The following is a 24447-nucleotide window of genomic DNA, read 5'->3' as shown; positions in this document are numbered from 1 at the left end:
TAGGAAGAACATAGGAAGCATCGTATTTTTAATCATACTTGATATTAAAATTACCCTAGACATGATACTAGGAATATCATAAATAACAATCTAAGCATGATATCTACATCATAAAATCAATTAAACCATTAAAGTACTTACTTGGATGTCTCGTACCTCTTTCTAATTACAAAATACACGCGTTAGTAACTTCAAGGAAAATAATAAACAAAGCAATTAAATTAAATAATTGAAAGAGAGATTTGGGACCAAACCCTTAGAAATTAAAACCTTTCACGTCTAGGGCGAAGCCAACTTCGAATATGGCTAGGTGTATCAAGATCTTGTGAATGCGGAATTTTGTGTTAAAGAATAAAGTTTAGAAAGAATGAATGAAAGATTAATGATTCATCAACTAATTTGTTGACAATTGAAGATTGTAGATGGATGAACAAAAACGAAATGTATTAAAACTTAAGAATAAAAGAAGTGGTGAATGATAGATAATAATCCGTCCTTCAAAACGGAGTTTTTGATACGATATTTATAGAGAAAATCAGCCAAAAAAGATAATTTATCAAAACAGAGTCTGAAGATCGCAGAAACAACTTGGCGCCAGGACCAGTGGCTAGCGCCAGGCGCCAATGGCTAGCGTCTGGAACCAATCCTGGTTCCAGGCGCCAAGGCCTGGGGTTGGACACCAAACCGGCTTTTAACACGTTTTCGAAAATCTGATAAAATTCCCGTACTGGAAGATAAAATAATATAATTTCAGTCGAAAATGCTATTTGATCTAATTAAAACTCTAAAGAATCCTAATTGAATTAAGAATGATAAAAACCTTCTAGAATGTTCTAGAAGACCAAAACTATTCTTAATTACATTAGGAATGATAAATCATAATAGGCCCTCCCCTAGATCATTGGGTCGTACTTAAAACTCAAACCGGGCCCAATTTAGTAAATTGGCCATAAATTCCTCAATACTCATCGGAATCGGGCTTATAATATATCGTTGGAAAGGTCTTTGCAAGCCCCATCCAACTACACCACTATTGGACCCATATCATGGACCAACCAAACTGGATTGGTTGTTTTCCTTAAAATAAAGTTTTCAAAAACAGAGAGAAGAGAAAAGAAAAGAAATAAAACTTTCCGCAACACTAGACCTTTCCACACTTTCGTTTCATTCGATTACGATTCGACGTGAAAGGTACTCATCACCGGGTTTGGTTTTGGGGAGACACAAATGGGTGTCTACAACTATGCTTAAATTTTGTTAAAGTATAATTGTTTTGATCATATTTATTTTCAGATTTTTAAAGTTTCAATTTTTATGAGCAAGTTATGTTAGTTTCATGTTTTTATGCTTCTAAACCTATAAAATAATTATTGTGAGTATTTTGTGATTGAAAAAGCTTTGAACTTTAAATTCTAATTTTAAAAATAATTTTCAGATTTCATACTTTTTATTTTGAAGCCTCTAATTGCATTGAATTGATATATTCTTGGGCTTTTAACACACTAACTTGCTACATAATGATTATTTCAAGTAATTATGCTTAAGGGGTTATTTTATATACTTAAAACAAATTATCAGATTTATTTACTTACTTTAAAGTTGCTGTAATTTGATATAAAACACTATATTTTCATAATTCTAACATATAAACTTATAGTTGGGATGTTATATTATTAACTTTGACTATTGGGGACAATTTAAAGGCTTTATTTTGATGATTTAAGAGGTTTAAAAGTAGTTTAGTATTGCTGTAAATTTAATTGCTTTGGTATTGATTTATTTCTAATTGTTTGGTTTAGGAGAGGACTTTGTAGAAGGCGACTTCTAGTTTTAAAGTGGCCAACCGGATTGTTTACACAAGGTACGTACAAGCTACGAAACCTTGCTTGTAGGTGCATGTTTAAGGACGGATCCAGAACTTAGTATCATGTATAGGATTGACTGGGCTAAATTGTTTGGTTATACCTTGTGAATTTCAAATGATGTGCACTAGTTTTAATGCAAGTATTATTTGTGCTCTAATTATGCAAGGTGCGCTTAAAGGCAAAGGTATGTGATTGGAGTAGGGATTAAATTATTACTCATTCATGATTATGCAAACAGGATGAGTAAAGGAGAAATTCAAGTCTTATAAGACGAGGTTAAGGTTTTGGGGTGCCTTATGCACTCAAGGTGTTTATACACCGAGGTAGTAAAGGAATACTTAATAAATGTTGTTTGTCACTAATAAATCAAGAATTTAAATTGAGAATTTGCCATGTTTGATTGAATTGTGATTGGAATGTTTGTATTGTAATGTATATGAGTCATCACCAAGTCTAAACCTGTAAATCACGTAAAGTCACTAGTAGAATAAACGTAATGGCAAGCGGTTCAAACCCCCTAATGGCAAGCGGTTTTGAACCGCATGCGATTAGGGGGCTTGCCATTAGCCATTTAAATGGCAAGCGGTTCAAAACCGCTTGCCATTACTAGAGAAAAGGCAGCGGTTTTGGCGCCAAACTGCTGCCCATTATGGGTATATAAAATTAAAAAAAAAAAAAAATTGTTTTTTTTCACATAAATTGATACACAAACCAAATATATGTAAAAACATTAATATTTTTATTAATTATTTGTTGTAATATTACATTTACATCAAAAAAAAAATTAATACAACAATAAAATTAATACAACTAATAGAATTAGCTCAATATAAAAATAAATAAAAAAAATACTTTAAAAACAAAAACACCAGCCACGACCACCAACACCAGCCACGACCACCAACACCACCGACCCACCACAATCCACACCATGACCCTCACAAATATCAGCACCACCACCCACCACGACCCTCACTAACACCAGAAGCCCTGACCCTGACCCACCCCGTACCTAGCCACCACCCCACACCTCCACCCTCCGTAACCCACAACCCACCCAAACAAAACCCACATCTCCACCCAAACCGTAACCCACCCACCACCCCACACCTCCAGCCAGCCCGTACCCACCCTCCAACCCACACCTCCACCGTCCCTAACCAGCAACCCACCCAAGCAAAACACCAATTTTGACTTGAAAATTTGGTTTTAAAGGTCACATTCAACCATGAAAACACTAGATCTAGAGTTTTCATGGTCGAATTTGACCTATAAACTTGAAAACCCACACGATTTGCACGAATTTGCTCAAAAATTGCTCGAAATTTTGCTCCAAAGCTGCTCGGAATTTTAGTCGAAATTATATGGGTTTTGGTCGAATTTGTTCGAAATTTATGCAGGTTTTGGTCGAGGAGAATGAGAAATGGAGATTGAGAGAGGAGAGTGAAATGAAGGGAGTGAGAAATGGAGGGAGGAGTGAGAACGAAAGAGATTGAGGGAGGAATGAGAACGAAAGAGATTGAGAGGGAAGAGGGGAGAGGGGAGAGTGAGAACTGAGAAAGAGAGGAGAGAGAGGAAGAGAGAGAGAGCGGCTGGAGTTGGTATTTAAAATGGGTAGGGTTTTTTTTTAAAAGGCAAGCGGTTCACGGTACGAACCGCTTGCCATTTGGGCTTTTGCAAGCGGTTCAGCCCAAACCGCTTGCCATTTACAATTATGGATGAGCAATAAAACTCTGGAATGGTGCACATCTGGAGTAATGACAATCAGGGGTTGGGGTACATGGGGTATTAGTCGTGTACTTTTATTGAGGCCGTCTGATCTACGAGTCTCCTATTTCAATTATTTTTTTTTAAAAAAGTAGGAGTTAGGTGAGATCTCATACTAACTACGGTCACGGAGTCGCGCTCGTGATCGTTGGATGTTTATTGATGTTTCCTAAAGGAGGCATGGGGTTATTCTTTTATTGATGTTCCAAATGGGACATGGGTTGGACAACTTTGTCTATTGCTAAATCCAATGAAATAAATAAATGACGCAGTTAATATCAATTAGTGAGGTCTTAATAAATTTGATAATTGAGACATGAATTGAGTCTGTATTTAATGATGCTTGTGCTTGATTATTAGTAGCATGTTAGGTATTTTCTTAATTCATTTCGCAGCTTGTATTTACTCAGCTTTGTTGATTGTGTGCTTTTGTATGTGTCTTTCTTTGGTCATGGCCTTCGCCTTTCAATGACCCTGTGACGATCCAATTTTTACACTTGTAATATTGGGGTGCAGAATAACCACAGGTTCTTACACATGCAGCATTCATCAGGGTTGTGGGATCTTGAGTAGAGAGTTGGTTGTTTGCAGTTTATTTCTTTTGCAAGTTTGAATTTATTTTAATTCGATTTTATTCGACACTATTTCTTTTGGTTTAAATTTATTTGAACAAGGGATTTAATTACTTACTACTTTTATTGGGTTTTGAATAAGGGTCTTAATGGTTCCAACTTGTAACACTTATTTTGATTTAATCCTTTTGTTTTGAAGTTTATTTATAACTGTTTTAGTTTTCCGCTGCTAATTTCTGAGATAGCCTTAACGTTTGGACACGTGGCGGTAGCACGCTAGTAATTCTCTTAACATTGTTCAGGTTTCTCACAGGTTTTTAAGAGAGAATTATTGGGGTGTTACAGTAATTTTCTTCGGAATATTATCGCAACTAATGAAGATGACTTCAAGAGAAGATGTCTTCGGCAGCATTCCCTAGCTTGCGGAGGGTTGTCACAAACAATTGAGGTGATTTCAAGCGAAGTTATCTTCGGTCATATTCCCTGGCTTGCGGAAGATGTCACAAGGAAAATGAAGATCGTTTCAGGCAAAGCAATCTTCAATAGTGTTCTCTAGCTTGCAAAAGACTATCACAACGGAATAGGAGGCAGTTACGGGGTGTAGCAGTCTTCAGGCGGTATCCCCTAGCTTGAGGATGATCGTCAAAACAGAAAGATAGCATTCCCTAGCTTGTGGAAGGTTGTCACAACAACAATGCAACACAAATCGGTTACTCTCAGAGACGTGTGCTCGACGGTGCAAGATACGCGTTTCTTATCTCTCTTATCTGTTTTAACTAATTCTAGTTTACAGGTATCGGCGTTACAAGAATAATTTAGGATTGCAGAACGTTCTGAATCATTCTCCATCCCTATCGATACTTTGACTTTTGTTTTCAAAACTTGCGTTTCTCCAAACTCAGTCAAAGTGGGGGCTTCTGTAGACACCCAAATCTGTCTCCCTAAAACCAAAACCAGTGATGAATACCTTTCACGTCATTTGACTATCGAACAAAGCGAAAGTGTGAAAAGTCTAGTGATGAGGATGTTTTTATTAAAATATCTCTTCTTTCTATTTTTGAAAATAATTCTTTTCTTACCCTATTTATGAAAAACGTGCATTCAAGTTTAGTTTGGTCCATGATATGGGTCCAATAATAGTGTAGTTGGATGGGGCTTGAAAAAAACCTTTCCGACGATATATTATATGCTCAATTCCGATGAATAATGAGGAAGTTATGGCCAAATTACTAAACTGGGCCCGGTTTGATTTTTTTATGCGGCCCAATGATCTAGAGGAGGGCCTATTATGATTTATCATTCCTAATGCAATTAGGATTGATTACAGTTTTCTAAAATCCTCTAGAAGGTTCTTTTGAATCCTAATTTAATTAGCATTGGTAAATGAGTTTTAAGAGTTTTATTTAGAATAAAAGAAGTGTTTTTAAGGAAATTACAGTTTTACCCTTCGTACGATTAAATTTTATCAAAATATGAAAACGTGTGGAAAACTGCCTGCAGCGCCGCACTACAGGTTGTCGCCTGGCGACAGGCCTGGCGCGCGGCGACACGTTTGTCGCCTAGCGACAGGGGCGTGTGTGACGCTGCAGTCATGTTTTATTCTTTTCGAAACTCTAATTCTTTTTTATCATATTCCGGCTAGTTTTCGTTATAAATAGCCTTCGTAAACCTCCGTTTTTAATCACCAACTCTCATCAAGAAATTCTTGATATTCTCTCTCTCTTTCTAAACCAACCTTTTCTCAAATACAAAATTCCGCATTCACAAGATCTAGACACACCTAGCATAGTTCGAAGTTGCCTTCGCCCTAGACGTGAAAGGTTTGATTTCTGAGGATTTGGTCTCAAATCTAGTCGAAACTTTCTTAATATTTATTTAATTTAATTGTTGCTTTTATTATTTTCCTTGAAGTTACTAACGCGTGTATTTTGTTATTAGAAAGAGGTACGAGGCATCCAAGTAAGTGTTTTAGTTGTTTAATTGACATTAATTATGATATAGAAATCATGTTTAGGTTATTTTATTTTGATTCCTAGTATCATGTTATGATGCTTTTCTTAGTATGATGTTTAGGGTAAAGAATATAATGTCAATTATGATTTCTATGATGCTTCCTACTTTCTTTCCTAATATCATGCTAGTATAATGTTAGGATTAAAGCTTAGGATTGTGCTATTGTTATGCTTTAACATGATTATGATTGTTATGATATTATTATTATTATTATTATTATTATTATTATTATTATTATTATTATTATTATTATTATTATTATGTTGCTTGATATATTGTTATTGCTTGATCACACCTTTTATTGCATGTTTAAAGAGAATTTGTACTTGTAATCACGCTTAATAAGATAATTAATAATCTTGTTTAGGGTTAATTTGATTATAATAATTCAAGTGATCGCCAATAATAATAGTTTTATTTGTGCATTAATATTCAACCAACATAGATAAACAGGTTTAGGGTAAACCTATTGATTGCATGTTAGTCAGAAAGCGCACATGAATACGAGAAGAATAAAGTATAGGCCTATTATTAGGACAGGTTCAATCTCTTTTAGATTGGATTTGTACCTTCATCCCCGAACTCCCAGTCTTGGTTCCAGACCTATTGGAGTTAACGATCTCCTGGATCGCTAAGGGGTGTAACCTTCACCCTATGAACGGTTTACAAGTTCCTAAAACTTGTTGGCGACTCTTTTGCTCTTGTTTCCTTCCCTTTGGACGCCACCGTACTTAAGTGTATGATCACAATGGGGTTCAAGTTTGGGGTAATGCTTAAAATATTCCCTACAGTCTTCTTCTATTATACAGTCGAATAAACTCCAACCATTCAGCCTACATCACTATGCCACCGGAAGTCAAATAAACACCCATCATTTAGCCTAAATCACTATGCCACCGGCCACCATGATATTGTAAACACTTGTGTGGGTAATTCTTCCTTAACAAATACTTAAAAATGCAATTGTTGTTGAGATTTTTTAAGAACAAAAACCTTAAATACAAAAACTAAAAAAATCGAAACGCTGAAACATGAATTGATGAACGACATGAATATATCGGACCTAGCTTTGAAACATTGAATGAATTGCTGAATAAAAGTGACAAATTTTCGAAAAGTACTGATTTTGGATGAGAACAATGAAGAATTGTTTTTTATTTTTTTAATTTTAATTTTTTAATTTTTATTTTTAATATAATTTTAATTTTCTGAAATTAATTAAGAACTTAAAAAAAGAATTTCGTAAAATAAAATATTTGAAAATAAAAAATGAATTTTAAAAATTACTGAGAAGAATTAATTAAAATATGCTTTGAAAAGTCAAAGATTACATGGCAAATTAATCCAATCAAATCATGGCACATCATAAGGCTTGTGGTATTCACTTTCAAAAGAGTACTGTCCTCTCAATTTGTCTTTATGTTTTCAATTGAATGTCCAAATTTTGAGTTAGATTACAAGATTGTTGTAAAAAAAATGTGACCAAATCATAAACATACTGCATTTTCATTTTTGAAGCATTTTTCTACGAATCCAAAAGGAGGAAGTCCTAGTTTATAAAATGTCAAAAACGTAAATAAATCAATAACTTTTTTTTTTTGTGTGTGTGTGTGTGTTGTTGATCCAATTTTAATAAAAAGTAGTTGATTTATGGAAATTTTGACTTTTGCTACCTCTGAAACACATGAAATTCATTTTTGCTACCTGGGAAAAGTTTTATTTTATTTTACTACCTATCAAATCCCGTTTTTTAAATTTTGCTACCAGATCATGGAATCCGTTAATAATTCCGTTATTGAGATCCTGCCACCCTCATTACCACCTTCCGGCCACTCCTCCCGCCTTAGACACCTTAAATGCCTCCCCGTCAGCCAACAAAAAAAAAAAAAATTAAAAAAAAAACAGCCTTCTTTTTCTCTCTCATCTCCTCCCTCCTCCCTTCTTTTTCTCTCTCATCACCGCCGCTCTCATCTTTCTCTCTAATCTCCGCCTCCCTCCTCCGGTCCTCCCTTCTCATTCTCTCTCCTCGGTTTTCGAAGTCCGGCGCCACCCACCCCCACGATAGATCGAATTCGACCAATTAATGGTTTTTTAGGTCGAATTCGACCATGAAAACTCCAGATCTAGGGTTTTCATGGTCGAATTTAACCATATAAACCAAAAGTTGAAGATCATAAGGTATGTTTACCCTTTTCCATCAATTTATTATAATTTTTTTAAAAAAAATTTTGGGTAGTGGTGGGCTGGTGGTGGGTGTGGCTGTGTGTGTGTAGGGGGGGGGGGGGTAGAGTTGCTGGTGGTGCGTGTGGTGGAAAGGGGGTAGGTGGGGGAGAGGGGGGGACAATTGTTTCTGAGGTTGAAGAAGAACCGAGCTCGAAACCGGAGTGGCGATTGTGGGTTCGCCGGAGAAACGCCGAGAGGACAGAGGAGAGAGATTGGTGTGTGGCGATTGTGGTTTCGGTGTGGTGGTTGGGGTCGGGGCAACAAGAAGGGGAAAAGGGAGGGGGCTGGGTTGCGTTGGTGGGGAAAGGGTGTGGAAGAGGGTTGCCGGCGCCGGCCGCAACTTTGGGTGCCGGTCGCCGGCAGGGGGAGGGTGGCTGAGTGGCTGACGAGAGGGCTGGGCTGGGCATTTGGGTTTTTTTTTTTAATTTTAATATAATTTTATTATTATTTATTTTTAAAATAAACTTAACGGAACCTAACGAATTTCGTTAACTGGTAGCAAAAGTTAAAAAAAGAGCATATGTTAGGTAGTAAAATAAAATAAAAGTTTTCATAGGTAGCTAAAATAAAATTGATGTGTTTGATAGGTAGCAAAAGTCAAAATTTCCTTGATTTATTTACTATTTCGCCATTTGATAAACAAAATTTGTTCATCGAAGACATAAACTTGTATTTTCTCATCCAAAAGGTGAATGAAGCCATGCCTTTGCAAGATAGATTGTGGGCCTTGCCTTCACCAGATTTTTGTTATATATATATATAACAAGACAAACGCATATAAGTGACACTTGACATAGGCACACAAGCACATGTTAACATGATCCATTGACGATAAGCATTCGAGCTTGGCACTTGGCTTAGCCTAGCCAACATCCATCAGTAGTTAGAAAGGCAAACAGTTGAACCTTTGTAATGTAAAGTCCTCGATCTCAAGTGGCTGGGATACGAAATTAGAAAATGACAAGTTGATAACTTGACAAGGCACTTTGAAGCACAAGGGTTAGTTTGTAATGAGAGGGATAGAATGATAGATCCTATAATCTTACTGCCAAATAGGGAGTTTCTGCAGTCAAATTCCTGATATCATACTCACATGAACAAGTACAACAGTAGGCTGGAGTTGCATCTAAACTGGAGCGCAGCCTAATTCCTAACCTATCTACATTAACCTCAAAACAAAAACCACCAGAAAGCAATGCGCACACACAAGAGTACAACACTATTTTAAAAGAATGAATTACTCTAGATGATAACAAACAACTAGTACAGAGCTCCAACATGCTTTGTACAATTTTACAATTGTCCAAATCGTATCATATACAATAATAAAAAAAAATTAATTAAAAGAAAAAACCAAAATGAAAAGAATGGACAAAATTAGTGGATAAACAAATGGCAATGTCATTTTGCAGCTTGTTAGATACAGCAGCTGCAACCGAGTGTATAGTCAATACCAGAGCAATTCCTTCAATGTAAAGATACTGTGGCGTCACTTCTACTTCCAGATCATGTACAAAAAGATGTGATGCCTTGCTCTGGTCAAATAATCAGACCACAACGTCCAACCAAATCGTTGGAGTTCCAAAACTGAACTGTGTTACCCTTTTTTTTCCACAAAGGAAAAGGGAAAAGAATGAAAGAATCAATGTAAAATAGATTTGGCAGTTAGCCACATCTGTAGAACCATTAACATGAAAGATTATCCATATGATTTTGATGGCAGGAGATCACGTTGCAGACGCTGATCTTGAATCTTCTGATTTACCGATTCGGCACATACAGTCTGGACATGGGAAGCTGTATATAGAGTCATTTGGCCTTTTAAGCTCGAAACCCTTGGAATCACTATGTGATCGCATGTTTAGCATATGCCTCTTGAATGTTTTCCATCTGATTATGCCAACCCAGTAAAAATGACATTTAGCTGATATCAACATCATAACTTTGCAAATACAATTCATTCCAAAACTAAGCTATAAAAATATTATTAAGCAAGCCCAAAGAGCCAATATAAATAGTTGTACAGACTACAAGCATGTTCACCAACACTTCTAATCATCACCATGCTGATATAAATAGTTGTACAGACTACAAGCATGTTCACCAACACTTCTAACCATCAGCATGCTGATATATATATATATATATATATATATATATATATATATATATATATATATAGAGAGAGAGAGAGAGAGAGAGAGAGAGAGAGAGAGGGAGGGAGAGAGAGAGAGAGAGAGAGAGAGAGAGAGAGAGAGAGAGAGAGAGAGAGAGAGAGAGAGAGAGACTCAAATTGACCCTATGCTTTTAAGATGAGGTCAAGGCAATCTAGCATTGTCAAATATACTCATACCTTATCCTTTTTTCGTTCTTTCTCCTCCTCCCTACTTCTTATCATTACTAGACTATTTAAACTCTCTTTCAACTTGTGATTTCTAAAAGTTCTATTTATATTTCCTTCTCTTTACATTTTTTTTCTCTCTCATTATATATTCTTCCTATTCTTTCTCCTCCTTTCTCTTTATCATTAATAAAACTATTTTAACTCTCTTTATCATTTTGTACTTTTTAAAAGTTTTATTTCAATTTCCTCTTCACATCTCTCTCTCTCGGTATACATAATACTTACACTTCCATTCTTTCTCCTCCTTTCTCTTTATCATGACTAGACTATTTAAATACTCTTTATCAACTTATATATATATATTTTACATATATATGTATATCTTTCTCTCTCGATATTTGTTCTCCTTATCTCATCCTGTTCCGGAGGTATGAAAATACACAATTGACAGAAAAGAGGAAGGATTTAAGGGGAAGAGAAACCATTTTTATTTTTAACAACTTTAGCTTCCTTTTAGCAGTGAGTTTATTGGATAAGATTTTCCAATAACCCAAGGTTACTTCAAGTATTTGCAAAATCATAGGGTCAATTTGAATGTTACTCTAAGTCTATAAAGCCTCGATGTTACCATGGATAAATCACCTAATGTTTATAAACCTGATGAAACCAATCGAATCCAAACTATTTGGATTTTTAAAGAATTTTTCTTTAGATGAAAACAATTTCTTTTAACCTTTTTCCTAAAACTAGACAATCAACAACAAATCTAATAGCCAAGGATTACAGGGAGAAAAATATATTAAGATCTTTGAAAGACTTAACTAAAAATGCTTTTATTTTTTAAGGTTTCTACGAACTACAACCCTTATAAGTAGAACAAAAAGAGCAAATATCCGCTCTAAATCCTAAGTCCTAACCTCCACCTCCTTGAGCATCTAATTTCCTCCATCTTCTACCTCAACTGAATCACAAAATTGGAATGTAAAAGGACTACAGTAAAAAGGGGGAAACAGTCCCACTTTCCCTTTGAGTGAGTAAAGTAAAAAAAAAAGTCAAGTATTTTACACGCATGATTTCTGATCTGTGTTAGTACTAATTAGTTAAGATAATCAAAGAACATTCAATGCAGATCCAAAAGCATCTCAATTGGACCAAAATCCTTAAAATCTTCAAATAGGAAAACACACCAATCCACTCATAAGACATAAACCAAGTAATAGCATAAAGACACCATAATTAAGAGACTGATGCATACCCAATACTAGGATTATCAAAAATTTGTGCCAACTTTCGCTTATCCGGACGAATTGTCTTTGAATGCCCACCGTACAAGTATCTCCGATGCCCCATTAAAAAATGAGGGAAATTACCTCCTTGAGTGGTAACAAAAACTTCACTATGAAGGCAAACTGTATAGTCTATACCAGCCATCCTGGAAGAATAATTCTGGGGGAAGAGTAATAAAGGAGAGAAAAGGGGAGGACTAGGAGTAAGAAAGTTTACCAGACAAAAAGCATATAATGTAAAGGATGCAAATATACAAACCTGATATGGTGCCAACTCCTCTGGAGATGCAAGCATCTCTTTAGTTTGCAAAAGAGGAAACATTTCAAATAATGGGGCCATATTTCTTTCAGCGTCATATATCTTTCCTGAAGCCAAATATATAGATGTATTTCTATCAAAGCCCATACCACGAAGCATCAAACCAACCTGATTCAAAAGGCAAACATATTGCAATGTATCTTCAGATTGACTTAAATATATACAGAGTAATATATGTCTTGAAATGCAAGTCACGGGAAAAGTTAAGGACAACAAAAGTCCTACGTAAGTATGTAACATTTCAAGAGCAAATTTCTTGGAGCTCTAAAGACAAGATGTTCATGTATACATGACCAAGAGTTACATAAGAATGGGTGAGCTCTTCAAAAGTCCTATGACGATCATGACTGAGCAGATGACAAATATACTAATACTCGTGTCTTTTTCAAGGATTAAAGCAATACATGAATAAAGCCCGCATCCAAATTCTTAGTTGAGTTGTTTATACTTGTATTAATTCTTGAAATTTATCCAATTCTAATACTCCTTCCAAGTTAATATAGGAGAAACTAAGGTAGAAGTCCCCCATATGAATATGATGAAGATTTTGGCTTAGACTTTTATTGTAATAGAATTCCAACCAATACTCAGTTACTCACAGCCAAAGGACCCTTACAATAGTTTAACCTCCCAAGATTACCAGTTTAGGTCTCAACAAGGAACAAATACAGTAAGATTGCTATTCTTCAATGCCCCTTCCATTGAATGCTTTTCACAGGCTCTTTGAGATCTTAAGTTCATTGAAAATCCAATTTGCCTTCAATATAGCTGTTAGTGCATAAAAAAATTAATAAAACTCATAGGTTATATAATATGTTTGCATTTATCCAGTTGCAGAAATACAAACAGCTGAAAATATCTAGGATAAGCATAAGCCTTCTAGGCATCAGTTTTGCTTATCCTGGTTCCTGAAATTCTTTTACTAGTGCATGCCTAGTCAAATAGTCAATAGCTTGGTATCTTTTACCCAGTACTTCTGTACTTTGAGGTGATTCATTCAAAACCCCAAACAATTCATATTTAAATATTTTCACAGGGTACCCCCAAAAGGATTTACATACTAAATGAGGTTAGGTTAGCCCTTAGCGGCTTAGCAACAAAAGCTGAATACCCTTAAGTTTTTAATGTAACTAACCAAGTATCCTTGTAATTTGTAAACCTTACTCCCCTGGAAAAAAAAAAAAATTATACAGATTGTGAAAGTGTTGTGGATTGTGACTAATTATTTTAGACTTGGAATACTATAAATGAATCGACTCCATATAGCACAGTTACTTCATAAAATAATTAAGAATACGAGAATTTGTTAGATTTCCTAAATAAATGGAAACCAAAAGTAAAATGCAAAAACCTAGGGCCACCAATGGAAATTCCCCAAAAATAAATGAACAGTCCAGTTAATATTCCTATTGCCTTTTTCAAATGCATGATTGTTTTCTACATATTATTTCCACCTTAGATGCTATTTGTCAGTGATCATAGCAGACAGGGCATCAGATCAGAGCTTCAGACTACAGTAGGTTAATGTTTAGAGTAAGGGTCTACCAGAAACAGTCTCTCAGTGATAGCAAGGGCAAGGTCTACATACATTTGAAATTTTGAATATCAGCCTCCTTTCACATGCAAGAGCATTATGTGCACATGGATGTGTTATGGTAAGAAGTGCATAGTACAGGGTATACAGCACCCTAAAAAAATTATGAAGTAATAACAAAACTCTTGCAAATCTTACCATACATCTATAATTGCCAGTTTCTGCAACATAGATCATCATGCTGCTCTTGAAATTCAGAATGGGAATCCATAACACACACACAAACAAACAAACATCCAAAGAAACAAACAAAACCCTACATAGCTCTGAAACTAGATTGCTATAGAGAACAACAAAACAGAACAAGGTATTCACCAAACATTTTCGTCTAATTCTGAAATGGTTTTATAGCTTCATACAAGTCCTAAAATGAGTTGCAATAGGAAAAAGAAAATGGAGGTGGAGGGAATTTATAAACCACATAATAACCCAGCTAAACCACCTAGAAGCCTCAAAACGACAAGTTCTTACCTCCAAAGGTGTAAGTGGACACTTTCCATTAATTCTGATGGCACCAGGACGAATGATCCTACCAGGCTTAGTAAATTTGCCTCTCCAACCTCTTTCTCTTGCTGCCTCCATATCAAATTTTTCTTGCCGACCACCATCAAATATACAACAAGAAAACGCAACCATATCCTGTAATAAAACCAGAAAAAGAAAAGAAATCAACTTCAATGAATATCATAAAGTATGTCCCCTCTAGCACCCAGAAGTAGCAAAATCTGAACTCTCAAAAAAAAAAAGACAGCAAGATAATGTAATCTAACCTCTTCAAATCGAAGATGCACGGATACATATTTGCCACCACTACTTGCACTACGCTCTTTCATTCTTGCAACCAGTGTTTCCCCCAAGGTTAAGATTGGGCTTGAGAACCTCAAAGCTTCATAATTTGCTAAGCACCTAAGCCGTTGAACAGCTGGAGGAGCGTCAAATGACAATCGATTTGCAAATGGAGAGATCCTTATAACCCTAAGTTGTACATGACGCAGCATTAATAAACAAAGGAAAACAACAAAGTGAAGCCAATTGGTTCTCCACCAAAAGGATCAGCACGGTAAAGTCCTTTCAGGGGGAAAGATAATTACTTTATATAACTCAGACCAGAATATTTTAGGCAAGGACTTGGGAAATAAAATACTTGATAGTTACAACTTTCATCCAGTTTCACCTCTGGCCTGATAAAAACTTTTGAAAAGGGAACGGAAAAAAAATGAGAAGAAGACTTCCCTCCATGAAAAAAATTAGAGGAAATTGGATGGTAAAAAAAATAATTAAGAAATACAATACAAGAAAAAACACGACAAACAGATATAAAAGTCAACAATTTCTACATTGGACCAGTAGTACATAAATCAAGTCCTTCCAAAAACTTTATCCAAGTAAAATTACTGGCAAGACGTCTACAGAAGTCTGATAATTAAGATACTAGAATCACTTAAAGTCAATAGTATCACCACTCAGGCTATGGGTGAGATGATTAGTTTAAAAAAAATAAATAAATAAAAAGCATCCTGTAGTGGATTTAGAAAATGTCACAACCTTTTAAGCAAATGGTCAAGATATCAAATACGGTGCAAATGTACAGCTTGTTTGATGTTTCACAAACTTACTGCAGAAAAATAATGAAATAGAACTGTGAGCTAGAACAAGATATCAACTGCTATAAAATGGCTCTTTCCATATGAGCTGTGAACTTTGTATTATTATTAATTTTTTCCTGGAAAACACCACATCTCCCTCATTGAATATCATATGGAAAAAATTAGGAAAATAGTAGCTACAGGGACTATTCTTGGAAGGTCCATATCAGATACACAAATTCGGAATCATTTTTCAGATCTTATTAGGAGGATTGCTGGTAATCTTGTCAACTTAAATTGTTTTTTTATTTTATTTTTTTTTGTATTTTCATATTGCATGTCAACTTAAATTGTTAAGAGTAGGCCCGAACATTTTTTATCTGCTTGTAATAACCCCAAACTATGGGTAATCTCAACATAACCCCAACTGTGTACAGTGTCATCCCCAAATAATACCAAATAATTCAAAATCAAAAACTCAAAAACGCATGAAAACTTTAATTTGATTTTTAATTTTTTCCTCCCTTGTCTCTCCTCTTTCTCCCTTAGCAATCCTTCACACCCAGTCTCACACCCAGTCCAGCAACCCTAGAATTCTCTTCCAGATTCTTATTTTCTCCCATTACATCACTTCCACCAAGACCTACAATTGCATCCACCCTGGCGTCATCACTAAAGTACAAATTTAATCAGATAAACAGGAACACCTCTGATAATATTGATATATCAACGTCATTTGGATCAAATTAAAGCTCCATCAATGCATCTAATCCCACTTTATCCTCGACCACATCAAATAGCCCATCAGCAAAGCAAGGAAATTACTAATAGGCATCAAAGAAGAGTTCATCCGTTAAATACTTCCATGGCGTTCCATTAGTATTGTAGTTCCCAACATAGTAGTTAGTATATTACAATGCAGCATAATACCAATGAATTCAAGCCCACCTAAAGAACCTTACAAGGCAGTTTAAAAAAAGAAGCATCTTGGTGTAATGACAATAGCCAATCACAACTTGACATGTATAAGTCAATATATTCAATTGGATTATTTAGGGAAGACACAAAACATAGGATTTTTTAGGTAACACAAGATTAGAACTATTAAGAGAAGACTGGCAATAGTTAGGGACTTTTCTGATCAGGTTTTTGTTTATTTTAAAATATACTAGAAAGGCACCATAAGAGATATTAAACAAAAGATACATGTCCTGAAGCTTCTATGAGAGTAGCTAAGAAACCAAGCTACACATCTACATATCTCTACTTTTAATAAAAATAAACACTTTTAGAGTTCTAGATCCCTTCACGTCCTCCTCCTCTCATCCCTCCCTTCTAGAGCAATGGAAGAGCAACGAAAAGGAAACATATGTACCCAAGACCATAGTCTAGAGCTATGAGATCAGCAGCACAGCCCGAGCCAACACAGTCCTTCATAAATGAAATTCTCACGTTGTTATAAAAGATGCCCGGGGGGGTGGGATCTCAATGCAGAAGGTTGAGTAGATTTTATACTTCCTCAATCAGTTAAATAAAAACATGAGTAGTACATAACCACTTAGATGATTCAAAATATCCAGATATCAAGGAAACAATAGCAGTACATATTTTATATGACAGAGTTCCCTCGAGCTTTTATTCAAATTTCAACATAGTAGGCATAACTTATATGGAATGAAAGAGGGAAAGGGTTTTTCACTCACTTCTCTTCAAGCAATTTTGGGTGGACATTGTCCTTGTAGTATTGAATAGTAGACCATGCTTTTATTCTGAAATTGTAAACATTGCTCATGTTGTGATCATAACGAGCCATCAGGTAATCAGGAATCATATTGACCACACGTACGTGATTTTGCAACATACTCATGAAATACTCTTCATCGTATATGTCATTGAACTTACTGCAGAGCATGAAGTAAAATTAGTAACAAAAAAACCAAAGCTCCAAGTCAATTCACAAGATTCCAAATGATCAAATCCTTCACCCATTCTAATTTATTATCAGCACATAAATGGTGGTCAAACTCCACAAACTTTTACCATTTTTTTTTTCAGGCAATGAAAAATAGCTTAACATGTGTGATCTTGTTAGATACATTTTAAGGTGCATCTTGTAAACATCAAATTTACATAATATTCTAGAAGTTCTTTCGTTTCTAAAAAGTATAAACAGTTTCACTTTATTCCTTTTTTAGCAAAGTCCTGTTACTAGTTTACCCCTCTTACCCCACAAAATTTACACTTTTCTACTCACTCTCTTACTTAATCCAATTATTGTTTCTTACACCTACCCACCTTTCTACATACTTGCATATTTCTTACGTCCACTCACCACATCAACAAAGGTAGTGACATGTAATTAAGATATTAATGGTGGAAGGTTTGCACTGTAGACCATGAAAAGAAAAGGTTGCAGTAATAAATGAATGGAAGTACCAAAAAAAGAATTTTAGTACCTACAAAGTATTAGGGGAAAAAAAAAAAAACCACTTAACTAAAAGACCACTTAAGTTTATTCACTGGAATTAGAACTTATGAGATCTTTTACATTTTACAGAAATTCATTTTATGTTACTGAACTCTAACAAATAGTACACTAAAACATAAATTACATTGAATCACAACAGTAATTAAGTCACAACAAACCTAGGATCCCTCCAGATGCTATGATAATGAAAATTTGGAATAACAAGCGTGGCGTTGAGATAGCCTGCCACAGCAACTGCATTGCATATCTGGCAATCATGACAACCAAAGAACAAAACACAGATCAAACTCAGAAAACAATCCTAAAAATGAGATTGACAGTAGAAAGTGGATAATGAACTATCGATGCAATGAACAGACCGATGCTCTCTGCTGATTCAAGCCACCATTTGCCTCAACATAAATGTAACCATTTGAATCAGGCAAGCCTATTATGAATACACGTGCTTCAGATTAGATATTTTCAGAAATGAACAAAATTATGTAACAAATCATTTACAAGAACAGATACATCATATGAAACTGCATCAGCCAAGCTAGGACAATATTATAAACACAGAGGAATACAATTGATTGGCAAATATCATAACAGGAGCATAAGGTTAAGAAACCTACAGAGGGGAAAAAAAAAGAAAGAATAAAAGTAAATCAAGTATTATTGTCTTAATTTTTTTCTATTCTGGCTACTTGGCTAGTTTTGTGTCATCGGCAGCTTCTTATGTATCAGCTTGCGTCATAATTAATTTGATCTTAATCTACCCACTCAATATTGACTTATAAGTTTTACCATTGAAGGGTTCAAGAAAAAATTTTAAAAAATTAAAAAAAAATTAAAAAAAAAAAACCTATTTGCAACTGTAGGAAAAAGGACATTAAATTGACTCTCACAGTCACTGTACAAGCATAACAGTATGCAAAGTAACAGACCTCTCATAAGAAAATTCTGATAGTGATTGACTAAAGAAAACTCCAAAAAATTGGGCCAATTGCTGAAGTAAAGCCACAAAGGGCATTGGTCTCAGTAAGCTTGCATGTGTATGGTAGAGAAAGCCTCATTCCTTCATGAATCACAAAGCATTTAAATTTCAAAGTACCACTAACTCATGCCAAAAGGAATCTCCTCATTTTTGTCAACCTAAAAAATTGGAGTTTTGTAGCCATGCTCAGTTTCTGATCTCATTGCCTAATTATAATTTACCATTCCTCTATAAATATCAATGTCATGTTGTATTTCTAAGGAAATTTTTTTTCCCTAACCAATTATTCGCAGCACCAATGACTACCCCTTTAGAGCAGTGAATTGCTAATCACTCTAAAGTTCACAGCACCTCATATGCCAGAAGCTTAGATCGTTGTCTGCTAATACTTAATGAAGTACACAGTTTTCCAAGTAGTCTTTATTTGTCAATAATTTCTTATAAATCCCAGTAATTTAATTTCCATGCCATGTAAATCAAAAGACAAAGCAATTTCTAGGGAACAGCAACAGCTGAAAATAACTCATAAACTGAGAGCAAGCAAGATAATCTCAGATCACAATACATGCCAATATGCTAATGATTTTATACAGTCAATGCCTTTCTCATTACTATGAAGTCTTCAAGAGCACAAGTACACATACGTCAAGCACAACTTATTATAACAAACAAAATTTAAGTTCAACGACAGCCAACAAGTAAACTCATACCTCCTGGAGTAGACTTGTTTACACATGGTCTCCACTCACCACCCTTGTAAGAATTTTTCCAAATAGTTGATATCTACAAGAAAACAAATATCTTAAGTCAACACTGAAACCCACATCTAATTCTATTGACCTATTAGCAACAAATACAGACATATAACTACAAGTGCAAATTAAACCAACTCCAAAGGCCAAGATGTTTGCAAGCATTTTAGAAAAGAATTTTACAAAAAAAATAAAAATGTAATTAATAAGTTCAACCACAGAGAAATATGTCATCTAAATCAAAGTGTTTAGTGAGCATGAAAACCAGGCTTGATAGCATGAAAGACAAACCCAACAAAATACCAAAGCATTGGTGTATAGTAATAATAGACGGAATATTCAACCCCACAAGCACTCAACATGTACATCTATGCTTAAAGTGCTGATGTTCCTTTTTATTAAAAAAACCATAGAATAACCGCAAGAGAGGACCTAGTGACGGACATGAACTAATAGCGTATTTTTAGCAGTGTTGTGTGAAGTATCACAGATTGCATGACATGATTTATATAGGTCGTGTTGCCCTTTTACAGCCCTTACTAGCCTTCTACCACCTTTGCAAATACCATTTAGGTCACAATTTGAAGAGCATTAAATTCATTAAAAGATTTGAACACCAACGGAAGGTCTTACACATTATCTTGTTAGCTAACCCTTATAACCTTATATACCAAAGTTTGATTCCTGAATCGAATAAGGTTCTCCTCTACTTCCCCAATAGGATAGCTATTAAACTTTCTTCAAGTCAATGGGGTATACCGTGAAATAGAATTTTGCAAACATATAGAGATACAAAAGGCCTATGAAATTGACCGCTAATCTTTTTTAAATAGTAATAGTGATAACAAAAAAACCACTAAATGACTATTTGGACGATTCTCTACAAATCAAAAGACCTTTTCACTCAAATATCATTAACAGAAGTAGTCAAAGGTCAAAAGTCTGCCTCCTTTTTTATAATTCTATATGCTGTTTATTCCTTCTTTTGAGAATCAACAACCTCCGTACATGCTCGGTTGAGATTACAACTTAACACGGGGAAAACATCTATTCTAAAGGTTCTATGCAAAATAGGTAGTGAAGGCATAAACTGTAAAGCAACATGTACAAGCCACGATGTAGAAAAGAGGGTCATGATTATTGATCTATTTTTCCACAATTCTGTTAGTGGCACCATCAGAGAATTAATTCATCATGTGTCCTAGAGCTATAGTAAGATTGGCCTCAACCTCAGAGGGAGAGCATTCGATAAAATTGCAATCACCTTAAGTTTATAGAAGTCCAACAAAATATTCCAACCGTTTTCTTCTTTTTATTGCCACCCTAACAGGTATATCAGGTTCAATGATATATAGGATGAATTGTTTTATTTTAGGTCAAGAAATGGTTGATTAGCATCCAAACTATTAAGTTTCGGGTTGACCCAACTTGTTGAAAGTGTCTTTTTTCTTTAGTTAGAGATACATATAACCTATTTAACCTTTCAATATCAAATATTATAATGGTAATAACTATAAAATATTATTGATTTATCAAGCTGATACAGATTAGTTTTAATTCATTTTCATCACAGGTTTGGATAGTGTGCCTTTCAAAAAAATAAGTCACTAAACTAAACCAAAAGGAAAGTGAAGATAAATTCTATAAAGTAAAAAATCCTAAAAGGAGGGAATAAAAAGAGGCTAAAAGAATTGAATATGCATTAATTATGTATGCTTCAACCCAATGGATTGACCTCAAGGAGGCTGATTTGACACACTTTCTAGCAGATAGCTTTGAATTCCAGCAAGTTCTAGTTTGCAAATAATGTTCAAAACCCAACATTATTGAAACTGTTTCAGGTTATTTCCATCCTAGGTCAGGCAAAATTATGAAAAGTCTAACCAGGAAGAAAGGCAAGGAGGATAATAGTTTGTATTGTTATCGATTCCATAGCACAAAATTTCCTAGGCTTTTTAGAAAGGGAAAGAAATCACAAGCTTGCAATGGTTCTTACAAAAGTGAAGATATCTTACTTGTTTCTATGCTTATCGTTAGAATCAAATCTCCTATCAATGTCTTTGATGCATTCTAGGACTTTTCTTTAAGTACGCAAGGATTTAGATGACATTGTTATTTTACCATCAATCCAGTGTTCAGTAGGAGAATATTGTAAATCCAAAAAGAAGCTCTTTAGGAGGCAATTGAATAATGAAATCCAAGCCCCCAACCCATTGTTACCTCTTGTGTGTGTTGTCGTAGGTCTCTCTATATATTGTGTTACCACATGTTTTAAATCTCCCAAAACAGATGAATTCTCAACATAACCTTAGAAAGATAAAGTTCATCATTGGACCCACTTGGGCCCACCTCAACTTGATTGCCCATCAAGCCCCACTAATGTTGCTAACAGGCTAGAGCATCTATTAGACTTGACACACTTGTGTTACTTCGTTATCATAACTCACAAGCCCTTTATAATCCCGGGTTGCGTCCTTCTTGCTGGATAGACAAGAGTGCACCACATAGATCTGGTATAAAATCACTTGGAATAGGCGCTTATTATGCTATTTTGCCAGTATGTTTATATTGCTACAAGCTTTCACCAGCAACAGTAAACCCAGGTTTTTTATGACTTGAGACGAAATAAAAATAATGCAGCTAGAGCTTACAAAGACGAATAAATTCTGCACCAAACAGGCAACCACAGTAACACCACACTGCTATTGCTATATATGCACAACCAACAGGGTCTCAACTCCACTGAAAACTGTACCATCTCGAGTGGAAACTCAACATCGATTCATAGTAAATGGCAATGCAATTCTCAACAGAAACCATTAGGGTAATGTATTAAGAGTAATGGTCCTAAATACCTTCAACTAATTTCCAAATACCGGCGAAACTAAAACATCCTAAAATCACATCTATCTCGCCATAAGAAGCAAAAAAAATGGGACCAAATCTCCCCCTCATTCTCTTTTTCCCTAAGTAATCACAAATTAGAGCTCAAATCATCAAAATAACAACCCACATTACAAAACCCACCTCAAAAATCCCTCTCCAACCCCACAAAAATCCCAATCAAAACCCGAAAACCCGAATCGAAAAACAAGTCAACCCCACATCAAAATTCCACAAAGAAATCAATCCCAAACAAAATTCCCATCAAACAAAACCAAGAAAACCAATCAAAATCTCAAAACAACAACAAACTAACCGCATCAGCAGTAGAATTATCAGCATCCATCTCCGGCCGAAGCTTGGAATACAACTGCGGACTCCGATACACAGACCCAGGAGCAGGATGATGCGAAATGACAGGACCCACATCAAACGAAACAGTACCCATATAAAACAACATCCCAGAAATATAAATTAACGGCGCAAAAAGAAAAATCCCTTGTCTCCTCAACAAAACTGATAAAACCAAGTAAGCCAAACGATGCGCCATTGTTCTTGGAGGTGGAGGTCCAGGTCGACCTTGCTTAGACCTTCCATGGCGGTACCTCGGCGACCTTACTGACGGCGATTGCGGCGGAGATGGCGTCGTATGACCGCTGCTTGGTAGTCTGTTGTATGCTTGCATCTGTATCTGCATCTTCACAGAAACAACACAGTTTCTCTCTCCAGAAATTGAATTTTCTCTCTCTAAAATGGGAGATTGTTCTTCAATGGAGTTGTGTGAAAGTGAGTGTAGTTGAGCTTAGCTGAGCTTGAGCTACATAATGGTGATGTGATGGGGGGAATTTGAGTTGGGGTTTGAATGAATTTTGGTGATTTGATATGATGCGCACGCTAAGAGGAGGAAAAGGGAGAAGGAAGAAATGAATTGTGTTTTTTTTGTTTTGTGTTTTTTTTTTTTTTTTTTTTTTTTTTGTCTTTAATTTTGATTTTTTTAGTGTATTTTTGGAAGAGAACTAGAGAAGGAAGATGGTGGGGAAATTGGTGAGGAGCACGTGCAAAGGAGTTTTTTATTTTATTTATTTTTTAAAAAAAAAAAATTTGGTGGTGGTGTATTATGAAAGTGATGTTCAGCTGTTGTCTGTCTGTACCATGATGGTAATGTTTCTTATAGTGATCACCCTTGCTGGAGCTTTTTAATTTACACAAACTAATTTAAGGTACGGACGATGTCCAGATTATTTTTTTTATATAAAAAACTATAGTAAATTGTTTTAAAAAATAACTTTAATAAATCTATTGATGGTTTTATAATTTAAAAAAAATTATTTTTTTTATAAATTTTATTGAACATTAATAAAATTCATTATGAAATATGCAGTAACCTAACTTTTATACTTCTTGTTTTATTAAATGAATTTTTGTCCACCATTATAAATCTCTTCAAAGTATAGATGAGCAAACGAAAGAATGAGGATTAAAAAATTAGCATTTATAAACATTAATTTTTTGTGAGGGAAAATTGATGATTAGTTTTAATATAACATGAATCACATGACCCCACATCATTTATCAATTCATGACGACACGTGGCAAAAAAGATGACATGTGACAAAAATGATGACACGTGGCATGATTACAATTCTTGCCTTAGGTTCTAATATAGATATATAGATAGATATAGATTAGTACTCACTTCATCCCTTAATTACATTCTTGCTTTTCTTTTTGGGTGTTTTAAAATTACATTGCTACTTTTCCTTTTACTGTAGATTTTTT

The 24447-nt window shown here is 35.0% G+C and overlaps 1 protein-coding gene across 1 annotated transcript; it reads right to left on the bottom strand.

The window, feature by feature from the left end:
- Positions 1-9303: 9303 nt before the first annotated feature.
- On the bottom strand, positions 9304-23976 carry LOC110699919 (uncharacterized protein At1g04910-like). Its single transcript, XM_021877415.1, has 10 exons — positions 22985-23976; positions 19744-19816; positions 18417-18484; positions 18216-18304; positions 17273-17470; positions 14754-14958; positions 14455-14622; positions 12330-12497; positions 12040-12230; positions 9304-10330 (listed from the first exon to the last, which is right to left on the bottom strand). The coding sequence occupies exons 1-10, from the start codon at positions 23363-23365 to the stop codon at positions 10168-10170; spliced, it is 1704 nt and encodes a 567-aa protein (XP_021733107.1). The 5' UTR covers positions 23366-23976; the 3' UTR covers positions 9304-10167.
- Between the last annotated feature and the right edge of the window lie 471 nt (positions 23977-24447).

This window comes from Chenopodium quinoa, unplaced genomic scaffold, assembly GCF_001683475.1.
Source record: "Chenopodium quinoa cultivar QQ74 unplaced genomic scaffold, ASM168347v1, whole genome shotgun sequence".
Lineage (NCBI taxonomy): Eukaryota > Viridiplantae > Streptophyta > Magnoliopsida > Caryophyllales > Amaranthaceae > Chenopodium > Chenopodium quinoa.
The sequence above is the reverse complement of the archived record's forward strand: the minus strand, read 5'-3'. Positions and strand labels throughout refer to the sequence as shown.